The sequence below is a fragment of the Calidris pugnax genome, unplaced genomic scaffold, assembly GCF_001431845.1.
Source record: "Calidris pugnax isolate Ruff unplaced genomic scaffold, ASM143184v1 scaffold64, whole genome shotgun sequence".
NCBI classification, from domain to species: Eukaryota; Metazoa; Chordata; class Aves; order Charadriiformes; family Scolopacidae; genus Calidris; species Calidris pugnax.
The window spans coordinates 182,210-200,525 of record NW_015090784.1 but is presented as its reverse complement, the minus strand read 5'-3'; the positions used below and the strand labels follow the sequence as shown (position 1 = coordinate 200,525).

General features: G+C 40.1%; 1 protein-coding gene across 4 annotated transcripts in view; it reads right to left on the bottom strand.

Annotated features, from left to right (window-relative positions):
• Window positions 1-4,353: 4,353 nt before the first annotated feature.
• PCGF5 (polycomb group ring finger 5) overlaps window positions 4,354-18,316 on the bottom strand; it is a 19,408-nt gene continuing 5,445 nt past the window's right edge. The window contains exons 3-9 of one of the 4 annotated variants that reach the window (XM_014965909.1): window positions 15,976-16,031; window positions 15,807-15,866; window positions 13,806-13,957; window positions 12,338-12,436; window positions 11,284-11,373; window positions 9,398-9,457; window positions 4,354-8,136 (exon numbers count right to left, since the gene is read on the bottom strand). In XM_014965909.1, coding sequence (XP_014821395.1) covers window positions 8,089-8,136; window positions 9,398-9,457; window positions 11,284-11,373; window positions 12,338-12,436; window positions 13,806-13,957; window positions 15,807-15,866; window positions 15,976-16,031 — 565 coding nt within the window. In that variant the 3' untranslated portion in view covers window positions 4,354-8,088. The remainder of the gene's footprint in view (window positions 8,137-9,397; window positions 9,458-11,283; window positions 11,374-12,337; window positions 12,437-13,805; window positions 13,958-15,806; window positions 15,867-15,975; window positions 16,032-18,316) is intronic. The other 3 variants (XM_014965918.1, XM_014965927.1, XM_014965936.1) reach the window with 3 other exon arrangements.

Sequence of the window (18,316 nt, the reverse complement as noted above, 5' to 3'; positions counted from 1 at the left end):
ATACAAATGGACGATATTCATGTAACAGCTGCAAAATATTGCAAGAAATGAGTTATTCTGAACTTAAACAATACTATCTGTACAAGTGCTCAGAAACTTTAGCAATGCAATCATGATCCATGCACGTACCCAGCAGTACTCTCCTCTGGGGGAAAGGAAGTATCAAACTTGACTAATCTGGCATCGTTTCTCCTCTGGGAAACTGCTTTTTGAATACCGTATGTAAAATTTTGTCACCATTGTGTAAAAACGTTTATAGGTACAGTAAGATACAACCAAATACACCCTAAAACATCCGTTAAAACACAAACACCACCAAAAAAAAAATCATAGGCAGTTTTTACAATGATGATGAAGTAGAAACGTGCTAAGGCAGGGTGAAGCTAATCTCAAGGATGAAGCCCAGCACCCCCAGCCTCTGGTCAGACAGCACTCAGTGTCACAGGAGTGACCAGGGGAAGCAATGCCTTTAGCCCAGCTGCACTAACCACACAGCTTCACACAGAATAAACATTCCAGAAACCAACAGAAAATGCATTTGAGCACAAACAATAAAAATATGTAAGTGATTCTCTAAGCAGCATTTTGTTTTCTCTTTTTTTTTTTTTTTTTCAAAACATTAACATAGATAGATATTGGACTGATTAAATATCTACAAGTGCTTTTCCTTTACAAAAATACATATATTCTTAATAGTAGGATAGACTGTCATTAACAATGACCTGTGTTTTTTTCACTTCAATTTGAATGATTTATAAGCTAAATTTTACAACCACAAAAAGGTTTATTTGTAATATGATGTTATCACTTTTGACAAAAAGCTTAAAACATTTTATATTTTAAAACAAATCAGCAACGTAACATCACGATATGTTCTATGAGCTCCTACGCACCGTGAGGGCTGCTCTAGTCAAAACTGGGAACTACTGATCCAACGCAAGGACGCATGAGAACATCATCACTGCTCACCGTAGGCTCCTTCCCTACCCTAACCTGCATCACAGCTTATTTAAGGACACTTAGGCCCCCGTCCCAAAAATAATCCATGGAGAGTAACTCTACAGCATCTACTCTGTAGCCTGGAACCTCCAACAATTCCGGCTTTGCACTCGTTTTAAAAAAAAAAAAACAAACCACCCACACACTATTTTCCTTTCAATAGGTAAGTCTGCAACAAGGGACAAAATGACACATCGCTTCATGTTTATTCCAGGAAGCTTGTATTTGAGGAAAAAAATACCATCAGGAAATTTTCACAATGAAGTATTTCAGTCAGCTGAAGAATTAAATTGTCCTATTACTTTCCAGGTTAGTTAATCACTATCCTGGCAAAGGAAATCAAGATATTTGGATTTCTTCATTTCTATTTTACACTGCTCAAGTAAAATAACCGACTTCTTGCTAAACAATGGTCTCGTGTCAAGGACAGCAACGCCGCTCGCTAAAAAAATATCTATAAAAATCTGTAAAACACACTTAGATTCTTCTCGTTATCCTCCAACTCTGTCCTCCCCACCCTCCAGAAGTGTCACTGAGCTCGGAGGGGATGTCCCCCCGCAGCCGGGTGACAGTTCTGGGGATGTCCTGGGCCAGGTACAGCAGACACATCAGCAACACGGGCCCTTGTGCTTCTCTTCCCAAGCACCGGCTCCAACAGCCACTCCAGCTCTCTTTACCTTTTCCTGCTCCTGTTGGGTGGGTTTTTTTACCTTTCCTGTTTGTTTTGGAAACTGCCCTGTGTGCCCGGCCCTTCGGCTGGGTGACGGGGACAGGTCCCACCAGCCAGGTTCTGCCTGATGGTCCCTGGTGTCTCTCTTGGCCACTGCACCCCAGGAAAGTGCCAACGCCTTACGCCAGGCCAGTTCCTGGGTGGCTTTACCTTTGGTATTAGATAGGCCCCTTAAAACTGTTAGGCAATCAGACTATCCATAAAAATAGTTTATTTTTAAAAAAAAACCTTTTTTTTTAAAGAATAAACTAAATATCTGACAACAAAAGGTAATTTTAAATCAATTAATGTGGGATATTTTTCAGGAAAATGGGAGCATGTTCCATTTTACTACATCAAAATTCATGAGGCCACAGCAGCAACGTCTACTGTCCTCAATGTAAGACAAACCAGAATTTCAGGAGTGGAATCCCATCAGAAAATACGTGCCTTGTGCTTTGATAATAAAAATCTTTATCCCAGCTGTGACACAAAGCTCAGCAGGTGAACTGGCAGCACCAACATTTGGCTGTTGCAGCAATCCTCCTGTACTCTGCAGACCCCAGCTCAAGTCTTTGCCTTCCACTCACCACCACGAGGAGAAAGGAGAGCACTGGGTAACTACTTCTGTCAACTCTCATGCTATTAACCTCGTTAACAGGAGCATTTCCTAAAAACACACACAAGTTACTTCAAAGCAAAGTACAGCTAATGGTTCAGATAAACATGCCAAGTCAAACCAATGCCTCTCTTTGGTTAAACTGAATGGACTCACAAAAGCTTCCGCTTGTGGACACCTTTCATTCCACACCATCTCCTCCATCCTACAGGTCCAAGGGCAGCCAGGAGGTCCCTGGCCATCTCTGGGCTCCTCCAACTCACTGCCAACTTCCACAACCACGGGGATCGAAATCCCTTACTAGAGAATGAAACACCATCCTCCCTCAGCCGCAGTAGCTACCCGAATCCAGAAGACCATTTATGGCACATACCTGGGATGGAAGAATCTGCCAGGAATTCATTAATTAATCCATTTCCTATTCTGGAATCTGATGGTTCAATCTGACCTACAGACAGCATAGACAGTAGTTTTAAAAGCTCTGCTTATGAAGAAAAATGTATTAACATCATAAGATCATCTTCTGGAGGACATTCCTAGAGAAAGGTGTTTCAGCTGAGGTCCGAAGGCCAGACTGCCCAGATGGGATAAAACTAGGGGGAAACGAGCAGTTGGAAGCTTTTCACACTCCCTTTTGGGTGAATCAATCCCCTCGTGTCTTAGGACTCCCCTGAAGAGGCTCTAGCAGCCTGCAAGCCTTCCTCCAACGAGTACCTCCAGCTGAACACCCTGCTGGAGCACCACCTTGTTCAAATGGGCCATGGAGGGTTCCAAGACAACACTTTGTTGAAAGGAGCAAAGGAGAGCTGCCTGGGGACCCAAACTCACGAGCCCACTCCTCACCTACGTGTCTCCTTTGTAACTCCTCAGTGTTTCTCCTCACTGGGATGAACTGGGGTGGGGCATGGAATGGGCAAAGGATGTGCAAGAACCTAGAATGAATGACAGAGGGTGCCTGAAGAGACACTGTCACTGAGATAAATAGAACAACATGGCATCAAGTAAAGTGAGGGGAATATCCTGCAAGATACAAACATTTTTGACGGAATCAAACAGATGCCTTCAACCTGTCTAGGTGATGTGAAGAAACTGGACCAAGCTCTTGATTTAAGCATCTCTATGTTTATCTATTTGTCGTGGACAGGCATCTACGCCCTAAGTGCCTTCCGTCTTTTCTGGGATAAGAACGAGTGGGATCAGTCCATGGAACTGACGAGTATTTCAGGTGGCCCCTCTATGAACAGGGCTCGACCTGCTTATTTTGAGACTTAAGTCTGGCTTTGAAGAATGATCTTTCTCTAGTATTTCTGCCAGACGTGGGACCTGCCTGAGCTGGATGCTACTCCTTTTGGTGCAAGTCCTCCCAAAAGGATTTCTTCTGGGGAGTGAATGTCTCTTGGTGTCTTCAGTGACATGAAAATGTAAAAAAAAGCCACAAATGGAACAATACAACTGAGTGACTAAAGCCTGCCCTATTCTGTTATTTCAGAAAAGAGCAGAGAAGGAAACCTTGTTTGCTTCTCTCACAAAGTCACATCCAACAATTACAGATGGGGGAGATGAAATGAACTCCAGCCTGTCCCTGTGCCTGCAGAACAAGAGCCCAGCTGGTACCTAAAGGGAATGGGATGGATCCCTTTTCTCCCAGACACACCAGAACTGTGTTCCATAACTGCAGAAGAGAAAAGTCAAGCCAAATTGTTGGAGCCTAAGGAGAAAAAAGACAAAGATCCAGAATTCAAGAGTTCCTCATGCAGAAAGTGAAATCATTTCAATATTCTCCTCATGCAGAAAGTGAAATCATTTCAATATAAAAGTAATTCTGTTCATAAAGTTTCTGCAGAGATAGTTTTTTTTAAATTTTGAATTGCTTTTTCTGCTTGTTTTCCATGAAAGAAAGCATGTTTATGAAATAGTCTAAAGTTTCTGCAGAGATAGTTTTTTTTTAAATTTTGAATTGCTTTTTCTGCTTGTTTTCCATGAAAGAAAGCATCTCAATATCGCATGTTTATGAAATAGCCTTGCTGAAAACATTAAGACCATAGCTAAAATACAGAAGCAAACATGACCCTGCTGAATGCAAATAATGGGCTTACAAGGTATTCTGGATTAATAATCAGGCACTTTGCTTTAGATAGCTTTTTCAGTAAAGTCAAAACAATACTTTTTAGAAATATTTTTTTGCATAATAACTTCAAGCTAGTGAGTCTGCACGATGTCCTAGCAATCCAATCCTAGAAGTTTTCAGGGGAACAGACCTACTACAGTGGTGAGTCACTTAGAGGGTGGCAGTAATCTTATTTGGTATTTCATCCAAATAAAAATACATTTGTAGGACTAGGCCCTTAGCTAAGAGCAGTGTAGTAAAGTGTGGTGGAAGAAACGTTTCTTGATTAACCATCTAATTCCATATTGTTTGAGATATTACAGGATCTTGCTCAGTTTGTTACGAGACAAACGCAGCACGCAGCTATGCTCCACAAAAAGTTCATCATGATGCTCGTTAATGAGTTACCACACAGTTAAAAGCACATAAATTTTTTCACTTTTAGAGAAAAAAAAAAGCACCAAATGTGCTAAATAAGAGAGCAAGATTAGGTAGTAGAGGGAAATTTTTTAGGCCTTATTCCTCTGCAGCAAGGTACTGCCCATGGGGCAAAGGCAGGGAAACAGTGGCAGCAACACGTGTTTTATATCCTTATTCTTTATGAACATGCCGGGGTGAGCCTTTGCCATGGCAATGCCCACAAGTGTGGCTGTGTACAGCAACCTGCTCCACCATGGCATTCAGCACAGTTTTCATGGAATGCTCACGTTCTTGGGTCACTTTATCCCATCTTTGGCACACAGGACCCTGCACAGGCACCCCCGTATCCTACGCTGCTCAGCAATTCTCCACTGGCACAAAGGAATTCAACGTGCAGATCTGCAGACACACGACACATACGTGCTATACAACAGTGAAACTGCCTGCAAAAAAGGCAATGCCTGTGTTACACCAGCTGCCCCGTTAAGATATGTATTTCACGGGCACTTCACTGCCACAAAAACCATGAAACAGTAACAGTATGAGGATATAACAGCACTGTGCTGTCAGATCAGCAATGCATCAGGCGTAGGTGGCCAGACCATATGCACTTGATGCCATGACTCTCAGCTGGGAACATCACATCTACCTGTCAGTATTTTCCATGCTTAAAATGAAGATTTGCCTTCTGTAATCAAGCTTTAAGCTCCATCAAGAAAATGCCATGAATTAAACCAACGTCCAATTCTGATCAAGAGAAATTCATGGCTCTCTGAACTGCAAATACAGAAAGTCATTAAACTGTCAAATCTTCTATTAGTTGTCATTCAGAAGCAAATCCAAAGTGGTCCTATTTCAGGGGTCCTGTCAGGTGGATGCATAAATGGATATAACCATTTGGACATCACCAAAAATGGATTAAAATTACTGTGGTGTTCTCTTTTTAAAACCAGTCTGTTCATATTTGGCAAAACAGCAGTGCAACCATTGAGAAAAAAGTTGTCCCCTGACCCAAGTAAGAATTACACTGACGAGCACTACCATTAGCTTTGTGACAAACTGAGCCAGGCGTTTTATCTCTAGTGAATCTACAGTGAAAATTCTGGTATAAAAACACGTGACACATATAAAAACTGTAAGGTGTCACTGGTATGTGCAGGTAAATATTTACAAATGATATCCTATTCCTACCGTACAAAACAACTGGATATACTGAAGAATGATTTGCGATTAGAACGTGTGCCCTGCTCTTCCAAGCTGCCCCAGGAGGAGGACTTCTATCTATATACACAAAAACCCTGTTTTTCCCTAGAGACCCTGCAGAGGAGAAGACCCCCCTGCTCCACGGAGAACCTTCTGGTTCCTGTCACGTAGCACATCACGGACTGGGTGGGCAAATCAGTGCCTGGACCAGTCTGGGGAGAGGAGCACCATCTTCCCCAACACTTTTCTTCCCCAGGCTCAGCAGCAACCAAACAATATGTGCAACCTCGACCTGCAAGGGCAGGTTTCCTAGTGCTGCCCACAGCATCCTTTCTGCACCTCAGCTGGGCTCTGGAGTGCAATGGGAGACATTCACCTGACTCTACACCCACTCCTCAAGTCATCAGCATCACAACTCCTGCTAACACCAGCGGGGCCAGACTTCACCCAAAACATGCTTTTTTTTTTCTCCCTACAGAAACACGAACAAAAATCTACAAAGGGGTGACAGCCCTGCATCTGTCTTTCATACTCTATCCCGAGACAGAATTTCCACTCTGTCTTATCTAACTGCGATTAGTTTGCTCTACAGTAGCTTCTGAAAAGGTGATTTGGTTCCTTTTGCTGCTGGCACAAGGCATCAGAGAGTCGATGGTTATCTGCAACACCAGCAAGTGCTGTAGATGGTACGTGGAGTAAGTGGAAATTACATAAAGGTACTAAACTCCAAGTTTCTCCACAGAATTTGAAGTGAAAATCTCAACTGACCGTTAAGCAGAGCAAAGACAACGGAAGACTACGGAGAACAGATGGGTCAATGCGTTCCCTGCGGCGTTACCAGAGCCCCCAGTGCCACTCTGCACTGGAACCATCACCCCTGCAATACCTAAGGCCACAATCACTCTTTATCCAGCACAAACCAGACCTGAGCACTGCTTTTGGTCAGACGGCTCATCTTCAGTATTGCATCACCTCTCCTTTTACAGAAATAGGAATGAAAACTTCCATGATGAATGCTAAACTCCAGGTAGTCACCAGAGATATCATATAGAATGTCATTAAAGCTATATATTACTTTTCCTTTAGCATATTATATACCTCCAACCAATCTTAAAAGGAAATGTTTACTATAAAAGGCAATACTTATGTAAAACGTTGCCTTGGTTTGTAACCTTACAGTGAAATCTACTTGTTCCATAGACATGTTATTTTTAACTTCCTTTTTATGGAGGCTTTATTAGAAGAAATGTAACCTGACCAGAAGCCATTTTCCAAAAACAGCTAGTATCCCAAACTCCAATCTTTAGGGAAACCATAGAAAAGTGCAATCAGAAAGGCTGCAATGCTTTGAAGCAATATTAGCAGAATCTATTTAGAAGATTTAAAATGACTGTTTTGAATTACCACGTTCTACACCTCTCGTTAGCGGTAATTAATCTTCCCTCACTGCAAAAGGACCGTTGCACACTCATGAGTGAGCTATACCTGGACCCGTGAGAAGCTTATCAAGAAAAAGTTAGTGGCCCAATTACCACTCTTCTAAATATATCTTCTATACAAAATATCTTCAAGGTATAATCCTTAGTTATTTTTACAGTACTCTATGATTTAAACAACACTATTCAGTAAAATAGCAAGTGTGTGAAACCACAACAGCACACGGGATGGGCACTCTGCTGTTTTGCTAGTGTAACCGATATTCGGACCAGGGAAATGTTCTAACACGCAAGCAAAAATATTCCATAGTTGTTGAATCCAGACTGTACACGTCATGATTTTGGCTATGATTTGCAGCACACTCGTAAGATACACAAATATCTTTATGCACATTTCAGTAGCAGAATGGCACTTAGCTTGCTCTAAGAGAAACAACAGAGATGCAACCGACGATTTTAAGAAAGACAATGTCCTTATTTGCATGCTGAAAATCTGGTTGTGTCCCCCTAATCCAGGCACATCCATTCATTGTGCAATCTGTCGATGGGTAAACAATAGTGCAGGATTCATCTCAGTGGGATCTGGCCCTTTGGTCTAACCGAAGTCAATTCTAGGTCGATACTGAAGTACCATAGGGTAAGACTAAAAACAAGAGAAAACCAACAACAAAAACAGACAAGAAAACATGAAGACATAATTCATAAAAAAATACAAAGAAAATGCAATTAAAGATTGCTTTAGGAATAGACAGAGCTTTTCCCTAAAACACACGTATATGGCCATCAGTTTTATTTAGATGTAATTTATTCTATGCATTTCCACAGTTAAATCCATACCTGTACTTCAAATCTATATTTAATCTCTAAGTCAGTTATAGTTGTAGCTATTTGTTATTAATATAAAATGCCTGTGTAGTCGGTGTGTGCCCTTAACAAACCTATCTTTGTAGGATCACAAATTACTTGGTCTCTGATTTTTTTGCATAGGATATGCCTACCATATTATTTAAGTGCTATTTTACTTTTTTTTCCCCCACTTTGATTACCTAAATCATCTCTAAAAGGACTCAGCTCTACTGGGGAGTGCAGAGGGGCAGGGACAGAGCAGTCACCTCACAGAAATTGCCGTGCAGACCAGCAAGGCTCGGGGGTTTTGCAAACAAAACGACAAACCAACCGTATAAATAAAATGCACTGCACTGGAACAATTCTAGTGACTGGAGCCGGCAGGACTGCAGGAGGTCACTCCCATCCACACTGGGGACTGACCCTCTGGCATTAACTCTTTAATTTTTTGCTCAAGCAAAAATATGATTTCAAAATTCCAAGGTAACTTTTAGAAATTAGTTCAAATCCAAATTCTCAATGAGGAAACCAAAATATTGTTTCCCATAGGTATCAGCCAGTTTGATCAAGAGACTTAGAAATAAACTTCAGTTTGCAGGTTCTGGAGATTTTGGTTTGTTATATGCTAGAGATAAGGCATTATTCCATTTCTAAATTTAAAAGATGTGAAAGGAATACAATATTAGAAAAATGTAACATTTTTTTACTCCATTAAAAAGAACATATGAATTGCCATAAAGAGCTGAAGCCAAAGCAGTCTCTTTGGGTTCACACTGCAGCTCTGATCCCAGCGCTGTGGTTGGAGGTGGGGTATCAGCTCTCTAACAAACAGAGAAACGGCCTCATGGAAAGTAAAAGAAACCCCTAGACCTTTAGAATGGACTCTATTTATTCATTCCACAAAGCTTCTTCTGAAGGAACGAAAAAGCTCAGGCCTTACTCCTAGAGTTTTAGCACTTTGTTGGCAGGAATTATAAAAACTCCACCAGGTGGGCTCCAGCAGAAGTGCCGAGAGGAGCCTGAGGACTGTGGTATGTACAGTCGTGAGTGCCTCTTACCTGATAAAAAGTGCCATCCTCTGAGCAGACTTGCGAAGATGAGCAGTTCTGACACCGAAACTGCGAAGGAGATGATTTTCTGATCAGATAAGAGGCATCCACAGCCGGACATACACATTTACCATTTTTTTTCTTTTTTTTAAATTTTCAAATGCAAAGTTTAAAATTAATCTACTTATTTAAAACAGGAAATACTTCTCTAAGGAATAAATGGATGATATTTTCCCTTTACTAGTCTACCTCTTGTAAAGTCCAAAGGTGTGCCAGTAAAAGCTCATGGTGAAGAGTACCAACGATGGAGACAATGGATTTACCTGATCTTCATCCAAAAGAAGAGACTGTTAGTTAATTACCATCAGAACTTCTGTTTTCTAAGCAGACCCAATGTTACTGGGTTTATCACCTGTAATTTTTACAGGTTTCAGTTTGCCATCTCTGACTTCAGAGGGGTGAGTTAAAACTACGTAAATCAAAACCATGACCACACACCTGACTATACTCTGTGTGTGTAATCACAACTTGTACATTTCATCAAGAGTTATCAACTCTTACATTCACTTAATGTTAAAAATGATAGCTCTTGTTGCTTCTAAACCAAGGCAGGTGCCAAAAGCCCATCTGTAGATGGGGGCTGCAGCGTTACGTGTCCTGAGAGAATTCCATTATCACTAAAGCTGTTGCCTCTATATCTCCCAGTAGCACAGCCACTGCTAACCAAAGCAGAAGATGGTAAGCCAAACAAAGAACTGCTTTCACAGCAGTACTGAAAAAAGTACTACTTAAAGTTTCCTTATTGCTCTGATACTGGGGTTTCAACAATCACCACATTTCGGTGCAACTTCACCTTCAAAATGACTGAATACCTGCCTATATACATTAACTCCCCTAATTCCTACCAAAATCTATCTTTCTTTTATTCTCTCTCTCTTTTCAGATTAAGGTAAAACTTCATTAAACTTGTGAATTTTTAACTCCACAGTGTGTTTAATCCTCTGTCTTCTCTGTCCGTGCCCCAGTGGTTTTAACTCTGAGCACTTGGAAGCTTAAAAAAAAAAAGAGTACTGAGAGTTTGGAATTTTTTACAGCTCAGTAAATGAACAGCTGGGCAGTGCTTAGCCTTAGCTGCACCCCACTACAGCCCCCACTACACACCACAAACCTGCACCTACCACACACCAGCAAAGGGTGAGGAACAATCACCAGCCACACTCGAGCAAAAAGAAAGAGAAGAAATAGAGATACGACATCTAACAAAAAAAATATTTAAATACACAAGGCAATTAAGGGTTACTGACTACCAGACCAGAAATAAAGGTTAAATATTGCAATTTAAAATATGCTCATGCATCAAGGAAAACCTATTTAGCTGTTATTCTGGCTGTGTTATACAGCCTATCAAAAAACCATGGGTGTAGTATAAACAGAAACAATAACAAACAGATTACACTTCTGCAACAATTGTTCAGTGTCACTTTCACTTCCCTGCCTGAATACAACAGATTCTTCATAAAGAACTGCTGGGTGCAGATCCCCAACTAGTACAACTCCAAAGGTCACTTGAAAGGAAATTTGCAGAAAAAGAACAAGCGCTTGCTTTTCAGCTGCTTGACTCAAAACTGAGCAGAAATTGGGTGTAAACTTTGTACACCTGCTGGTCTGAAGTTTCAGAATCTGCACAACAAACGTGCTGCAGGGTCTCAATCACAGGGTGTAACATGAGAAATCAGAAAACATGCAAAATGCATGTTTAAATGTAAATATCCCTTTAAGTATAGGGATATCTGAATGGTCACAGAATATATTTCAGGACAAGTCGTGAAAGCATGTATACTCTCTATATTAAATACACCCAAACCATCATTTGTCAATAATGTAACAGCATTTACGTTTTCGCCTCTTAGTCTCCATCTGGTCATGTAGATGAATTCCATCGTGTGATCCTTCCCCATGATCTCTCCATTGCATAGTACGTCCAGCTTAAAACACAACAGAACACACAGTAAGACAAAGGGATTCCAAATGTTGATGTCTAACTTGTAAATGAATGTCTGAGAGTTAATCCCACTACTGCTGCCGTTACATCTGATACAACTATTGTGTATCTCAAACCTGGACAAACACACCACACTGACAACATGTGACTTTGTACAGTGTTATTCCACCTGGGTTTTTCACTTTTGTGTTTTCAGGTAAGATGTGGACAGAAGAAGGCTATGAAACTGGGCAGGAAATCATTAGAAGACAAACTCTCCCTGTATTTATCAATACCACATGCCACCGGTTTGAAGACAAAGCCTTCTGCTGCATTTTGAAGGCCTTCTTGCTACATCAATGCTCTTTCAAACCCAAAGATACAAACCCCAAATACTGTAATTTTCAGTTTTTTAAAGTAAATGATAAAGTAATTCAAAAGCAAACGTCATCAAATGGCTGGTCAGCATGTCATGATCCCGTGACAAACTCCTAGCAGAGGCAGGATGTTGCGTTCCCCAATCATTCTAAAGGTTCCTCACCTGCTCCTAATTACTGGGCAGTTTCTTACAGCTACACAAACTGCAGGTGCAGAGTAATTTGGTGTATCTCTAGCTGATCTCTCCTTTCTGCAGTACTTACTATCCCCAAACCGTATTCAGTGATTTTTTTTATTAGCCACATGGAAAGAGAAAGCATTTATTTTTTTAGATAAAAATATCTGCGACAGGATGCAGCACAAACTGAAGCTCCTAAAAGTGCACGAGTCCTCTGATCAGCAGCTTCAGTCACTGTGACAAAATGATCACTTCCCATTTAAGGGCAGAAAATATAACTTGGAAAATCAAACAGTACTTAGTGATTGGGCTAAAAAAAAAATATTCCTCAAGTTCAAATGTGATTAAACTTCATAAAAACCTAATACTTCGGAGGGAAATAAAAATACAAGCAACATTATTTCAAATGTACCTCGTAAGAACTCGGAAGTTTTAATTTTAAGCTGAGAAACTTTTTGATAGTTCCCACGGTCACTCGAGTAGAACAGCGGATGAATTTCTTCATTAAACCCTAAAGCAACAGCAACAAAACAGAAAAAGCACGTTTGAAGCAGGTAAGCAATCTTTAGTACAAGAACAGCTGTAATTCATTTTTTTTCCAAGCAGTAACCAATTTTACGCTGTCTCCATCCATAATGACACCATAGGTTCATGCAACAAAACAGAAAAAGCACGTTTGAAGCACGTAAGCAATCCTTAGTACAAGAAAAGCTGTAATTCATTTTTTTTTCAAGCAGTAACCAATTTTACTGCGCTCTCTCCATCCATAGTGGCACAATAGGTTCACTTCTGTTCACCTTTTTTTGCAAAATTTACAAGATGTCAAACAAGTTCATTCGACCCATCTCTGGTTCTAAAGAAATTTCCAAACGACACGAAAGGCAGGGAAGAAAAAAACCCAAACCACCAAAACCAGCAAAAGCCCCAGAAGACCTTAACTAAATCTAAGTGTCTGTGTCAGCAACACCCAGCTCAAACAGATGGGACGTTTCTTCAAATCTCTTCAGTCCCTCAGAGAAAAAGGAAGTTAACACATCCTCACATAATCTAGGTGAAATACAGGGAAGCTCTAAACCCGAGCTGTGCTCTGTTATCACTGATTCTGCGATCCAGAACCTGATAGCTTTGATTCAGCAGGAAAGCTGGAAACCTGAGACTCCTCCATGGCGATGGAGACACGGATTTCTTACTCTGTATAAAAATAGGCACTAATAACACATACACACATTTTCTTGCTGAATCAAAACCTTCTTACTGCATAAGAGCTTCCAAAATTATACATGTAACATAGCACACGGAAAACAAGTAGTGTGTTATTAGACAAATTTTAAGTATCTTTTTAATTCATGTCTTCATAATTTAATAAATTATTAAAATCTATGAGGATTTCTAAACAATTCCTTCTACCATTAGTTAATCTTGCCTTCAGAAATAGAACCAAATATCCCTAATTCTTAAAGCAGCAGTTGGCAGGCATTACTCTACACATTTTACAGGTGGGAGTGACCTGCCCCAGGCTACAGGTGACACATCAGGCTCGGGATCAGGGTTACAGCTCAGAAGATCTGGATCCAAATCATAACTGCAAAGCAGCTTTGTAAGACAGTGTTCCTGAAGTGTGGGCAGCTCACCTACAGCTGGCTTTTTAATGCCATCCAGGCTGTAGACTGTAATCCATTAAAAAAAATATAAAAATCCACTGTCACAGATGGATTTCTGTACGGAACTGTATATTTCAAAATTCCAAGACGCTTCAAAATGCCTCAAACAAAAGGACTAAATAAGTGTGGAAGTGGACGTTAAAGTTTATGGTGAGTGGTTATGCAATGCTGTGGTGCCTGTGAGGGGTTATACCAGCAGCCCCCACTGTCACTACTCACTTTGACCACGTTGTCCCCCGACTGCCCGTTGTTGCGCAGGCAGTCCAGGCAGATGGCAATCTGGGGGTCGCTCCTGTGATAGTCCTTGTCGTCTTCATTTTCATCACACTCCTCATCTACTTTGGGTTTATCAGCTTTTGGGCTTTCGTCTGCTAAATATAAAGATCGTATTATTTAAGTGTAAAATAATTAGAAGTCGTAGCAACAAACTTGTATTTAAAACTTGTATTCATTTTCAAGAGTGTATTTTTTCTTTAACTTCATGCCATTTTAATTCAGTGTATTCTTATACTGATCAAATTACAAATCTCTGAAAACAATATTTTACTACTGAAATTTTAATGCAACATGCAAACAATAGATTTCTACATAAGAGAAAATAATTAGGCTGACAGACCAATGCTCCTGTTTGTGTCCAGTGATTAAAACCCTCAAGATCACTCAAAAATGTAAAACTGCTCTTATGGGGTGGCAGGTTACTGCCAAAAATACTGCTTTTCAATAAACAGTGGGATAACTAATCCCAACACCTGTATATCAAAGTAATCAATTCCTATGAACTGTCTGCCACAATAACCCAGTTACTGAAGTTCCTGAAACATTATCATGAAGTAAACTATGGAAGACAAAGTTTCCATCCACTTTTGACCTGGTCTAAGTAACGTCACTGTAAAAACTCCAGGTGTCTCTCTCCAGAAAGATTTCATAACTAAATAGCCATATACTTACTTATTCCTCTTTAAAAACAAAAAACATAAAAAAAGAGGAATGTTCCCCATTTTTTTTGGCAGAGCACATCTATCCTACGCAAGGCAAGGATACAGTCACAAACAGAGCTGGATGTATCTGTAGCTACTTAAAAGTATATTTTGAGAGTTACAAAGCAATCCAATCACTCATTACACTTAGTAACTGATCTTCATTAGGTTTACCATTAACATATGGGAAGAAGGTAAGAACCAGAAGAATAAATTGATTATAAGTAAGTAACTTCCTATAATTTTGCAAATTACATATTTTTTTCTATCTATTTATAGAGCAGAAAATAGTTTTCCAATAAATATCTATATAACTAAAAATATTTTCTAAGTATTTTTAAAACTGAATAGGTATATGCTACACAGTGTGTTCTAGTAAACTAACATAATTTCATCTAAAATGTCCCGCAGTTCTTCATTTATTTATATGATGAAGAACCTTGTCCCTTACAATGGATGCCAAATGCAAATCAACAAAACTAGTGAGAAAGAAAATGAGATGTTATGAAGTTGAAAAGAAGATTTATAAACAGTTGAGTGCAGAACAGTATTGCAAGATGTTTACTTGACAGTGATCCTTTACTAAAAATAGTTATTTCTTTAGCTTAGCAAAGCTTTTAAAAAATTCTTAGGAGTGCCCAAATGAAACAGGCTACAAGATCAAAACCTTGATGTCAAATTAGAGGGCTATAAAACAGTTGGATGTATTCCTCACTTAGCACCTCAAAACTGAGCTCTCAAAGTTCATGGGTCAACTGCAAAACAAAGAAAAAGGAAAGGAAAAAAAGGAAAGGCACTTTGGAATCTCTAGAAACCAATTGTTTAGCATGTGTGGAAAATCGTTTTACTACTTGTCATAACTAATTCTTGACAACCTCCTACTTAACAGCTGGTCAAACTCAGTAACGGAAAATGATCTGTAACAAACTCACGTAGTTCTGCATCTTGCTGTTATTAAGGAAATTAAGAATTCAAGTAGAAAATCGCATGAGTGTGGAAAGTGAGAGCTCAGGGTAATGCAAGTGAAGTAACGGTAATAGAGTCAGTGTTTGTAACAGAAGTGGCTGGCAGATGCACAGCAGCACGGGGAGGGCCAGAGCCCAGTTACACAGGTTTGTTATGAGTTTCTGAGGTCCCTCTGAGTTCAGTAAAACCAATGCACACGCAGCAGCATTTGAGGGAACGGGGCGTAACGAGCAACGTCACCGGACACACACATCAGAGAGGGGAACAAAAGCATCACCTTGGCCGTTTTCTTGAGGTTTGTTTTTCTTCCAAAACTCAATCTCTCGCTGCAGTTCCTCTAGATAACATCAAAGAAGAGTCGTGTGAATTTTTAAATCAATGCTACAGGTATATCCTTACAAACAGCCACATCCTCCCCATCAGCCCAAACAGGCAGCTGAACTTACGTTCTCGAAGTCCAGGCACGAGCTTAAATATAATTTCCTCTAAGGTGTTATCCAGCCTTGCAAAGGGAAAAAAATACATTTCACATTAAGTAGAAACTAGCATTTTAAACATATTTTTAGACTTTAAACAACAACAACTTTTGCATAATAAAATGAATTGCATAGTTTGATAAATACTACATCATGTGAAACCCAACTGATTTTAGTTAGAGAGACAACATGCACTAAAGCTTAGCCCAAACACCTCCTGAATTGATTTATTTTAAAAATAGACAAGGAATTTACATTTTTTAACGTATAAAGACAAAAATTAAGCAAAAGAGAAAACACATGATACTCTATAACATTTTCATTGTTGTGATTTGTGTTAGATGCAAACTACTGTGTTACTTAAATGAACAACCTGGGAAGGCAGTATCCAAGTTTAAGGTCCAGGTGATGAGTAGTGAGCTCAACAATTACAAACTCCCCTGCCATATTAAGCATTCGAGTGCTTTGTAGTAAGGCTGTTATGGAAAACTGGATGGACTATTCCCTGCTCATGATGACAAGGACAAACCTTGGCAGGACGAAGGCCACGGAGCATCCCGGGGCTCTGGCCAGACAGCTCAGCACAACCAACTCCTTGCAACTACCCAAACCTGCCAGGAGTCTCCATCTCATCATGTAGATGAATTTCTTTAAATTTCCCTTGATTTTACCTATTCTCCTTTTCATTTAGTTCATCATCCACGTCCTCTCCCTGTCTCACTTCTCCTTGTTTCCTCTGTCTCTCGTTCTGTTTCATTCCCCTTTCTCTCCCATCACCTACCCCTTTGCAGCAGTAACTCCTGCTGCCCCCAGCCCAAGCAAAGACCCACCACAAAGCAGAGCCCTAAGTCAGATGGCCAGAGAAATTCAGTAAAGGTTATGATTAGATTTATTGCCCAATCGTCTCATTTTGCAACTAATTCCCTGTGTTCTGCATCAGTTCATGGAGACATTCATACCATAACAATATTCATATTTAAGCTATGACTGCGACTAATTTTTGAATTGCTGCCTCTAATAAGGACATAAAGAAGACAAATATATTCAGCAAGTGAAAGGTATCTCCCCTGAACTATCTGAAGCGAAGCAAATGAAGAGTGTCACTCAGGAACACTTGCATCCAAAGAAACATGTCACCAGGAAAAAGGAAGCCTCCGTGGTGTAACCACCCCAGAGCCAACCCTGTATCACTGATGCAGAATTCTGCTAAATCAGGAAAGGAAGTTCCAGAATTTACCACTCTTCCTGGATTTTCATTTTAGAGCTCAGTGTTGAATTTCAGCCTTAGGTTAACAGCTTCAGCAGCCCCACAGTGCTGCCAACTAAAGATACATCTTAAAAACTCACACAGTTATGAAGTTAATGGTTGGACTTGATCTTAAAGGTCTTTTGCAACCTGAGTGACTTTATGAAGTTATTCAGAATTGAGTTTATAAAGCAGTTTGTAGAGTTCATCCCAAAGATCTCAGTTAAAAATACTATGTAGAGTGTCCAACGCCATTTCTCAGAAAATGACTGCATTTTTGAGCAATGACGGGCTGGTCTCTGCAGCCGGAGTGTCAGACGTGTATTAAATTACGCAGGCAACATCCAAAAAAGATAATTCCATTACACTGCTCATGTGTTCTTCTGATTATTAGTTTAGCAAATGTTTAAAACTGTTTCATCAAAGTCAAGCAGCAAACTACTAGTTATGTGCAGTTTGTTGGCAAATAAAGCCAATGACTCTAAAAGGAGTTTCAGGAAATAATTGCAGAGAAAATAGCTCTTCCCACATTTCTGGCTTGTGGTCTCAACTTTTCTCACCCTTCTATCATTTCCTGCTTCAAGCATGTTATTATTTTACTAAATGTCTCCTAGACGTTCCAGAGAATGCTTTTTTCTGCTCCTATGAAATGGTCCTGTCAGAATAAAAGAAATATTTCTGAAATGCTGATGAGTAGCCTCATGCACTCTCTACAGCACCTTCTGTGCCTCAGACTCTGACAGAGCAGAAAAATACTTATGGTAGACATCCAGATAAAGCCTTTTAGCCCTGCCCTTCCAAACCCGTTCAGATGACAAAGCCTTAAGCCAAAGACTCCCTTTGGAGCTGCTGGATTGAGCTTCTCTCACCCGTCCCTCGGTGTGCAACCGACCCACGGGCATTGCTCTGCACACACTCATCAGTCATCAAAACCGAAGCAGAACAGGACATTTTGTGGCAAACACAATGCAGTTAGGAAATAATACCAACCCTAGTAAATTCCAGATATAAATACTTGTTTTAACATTGATGTGAGAATATTTTTTCCCAAATTCTAATGGTGCT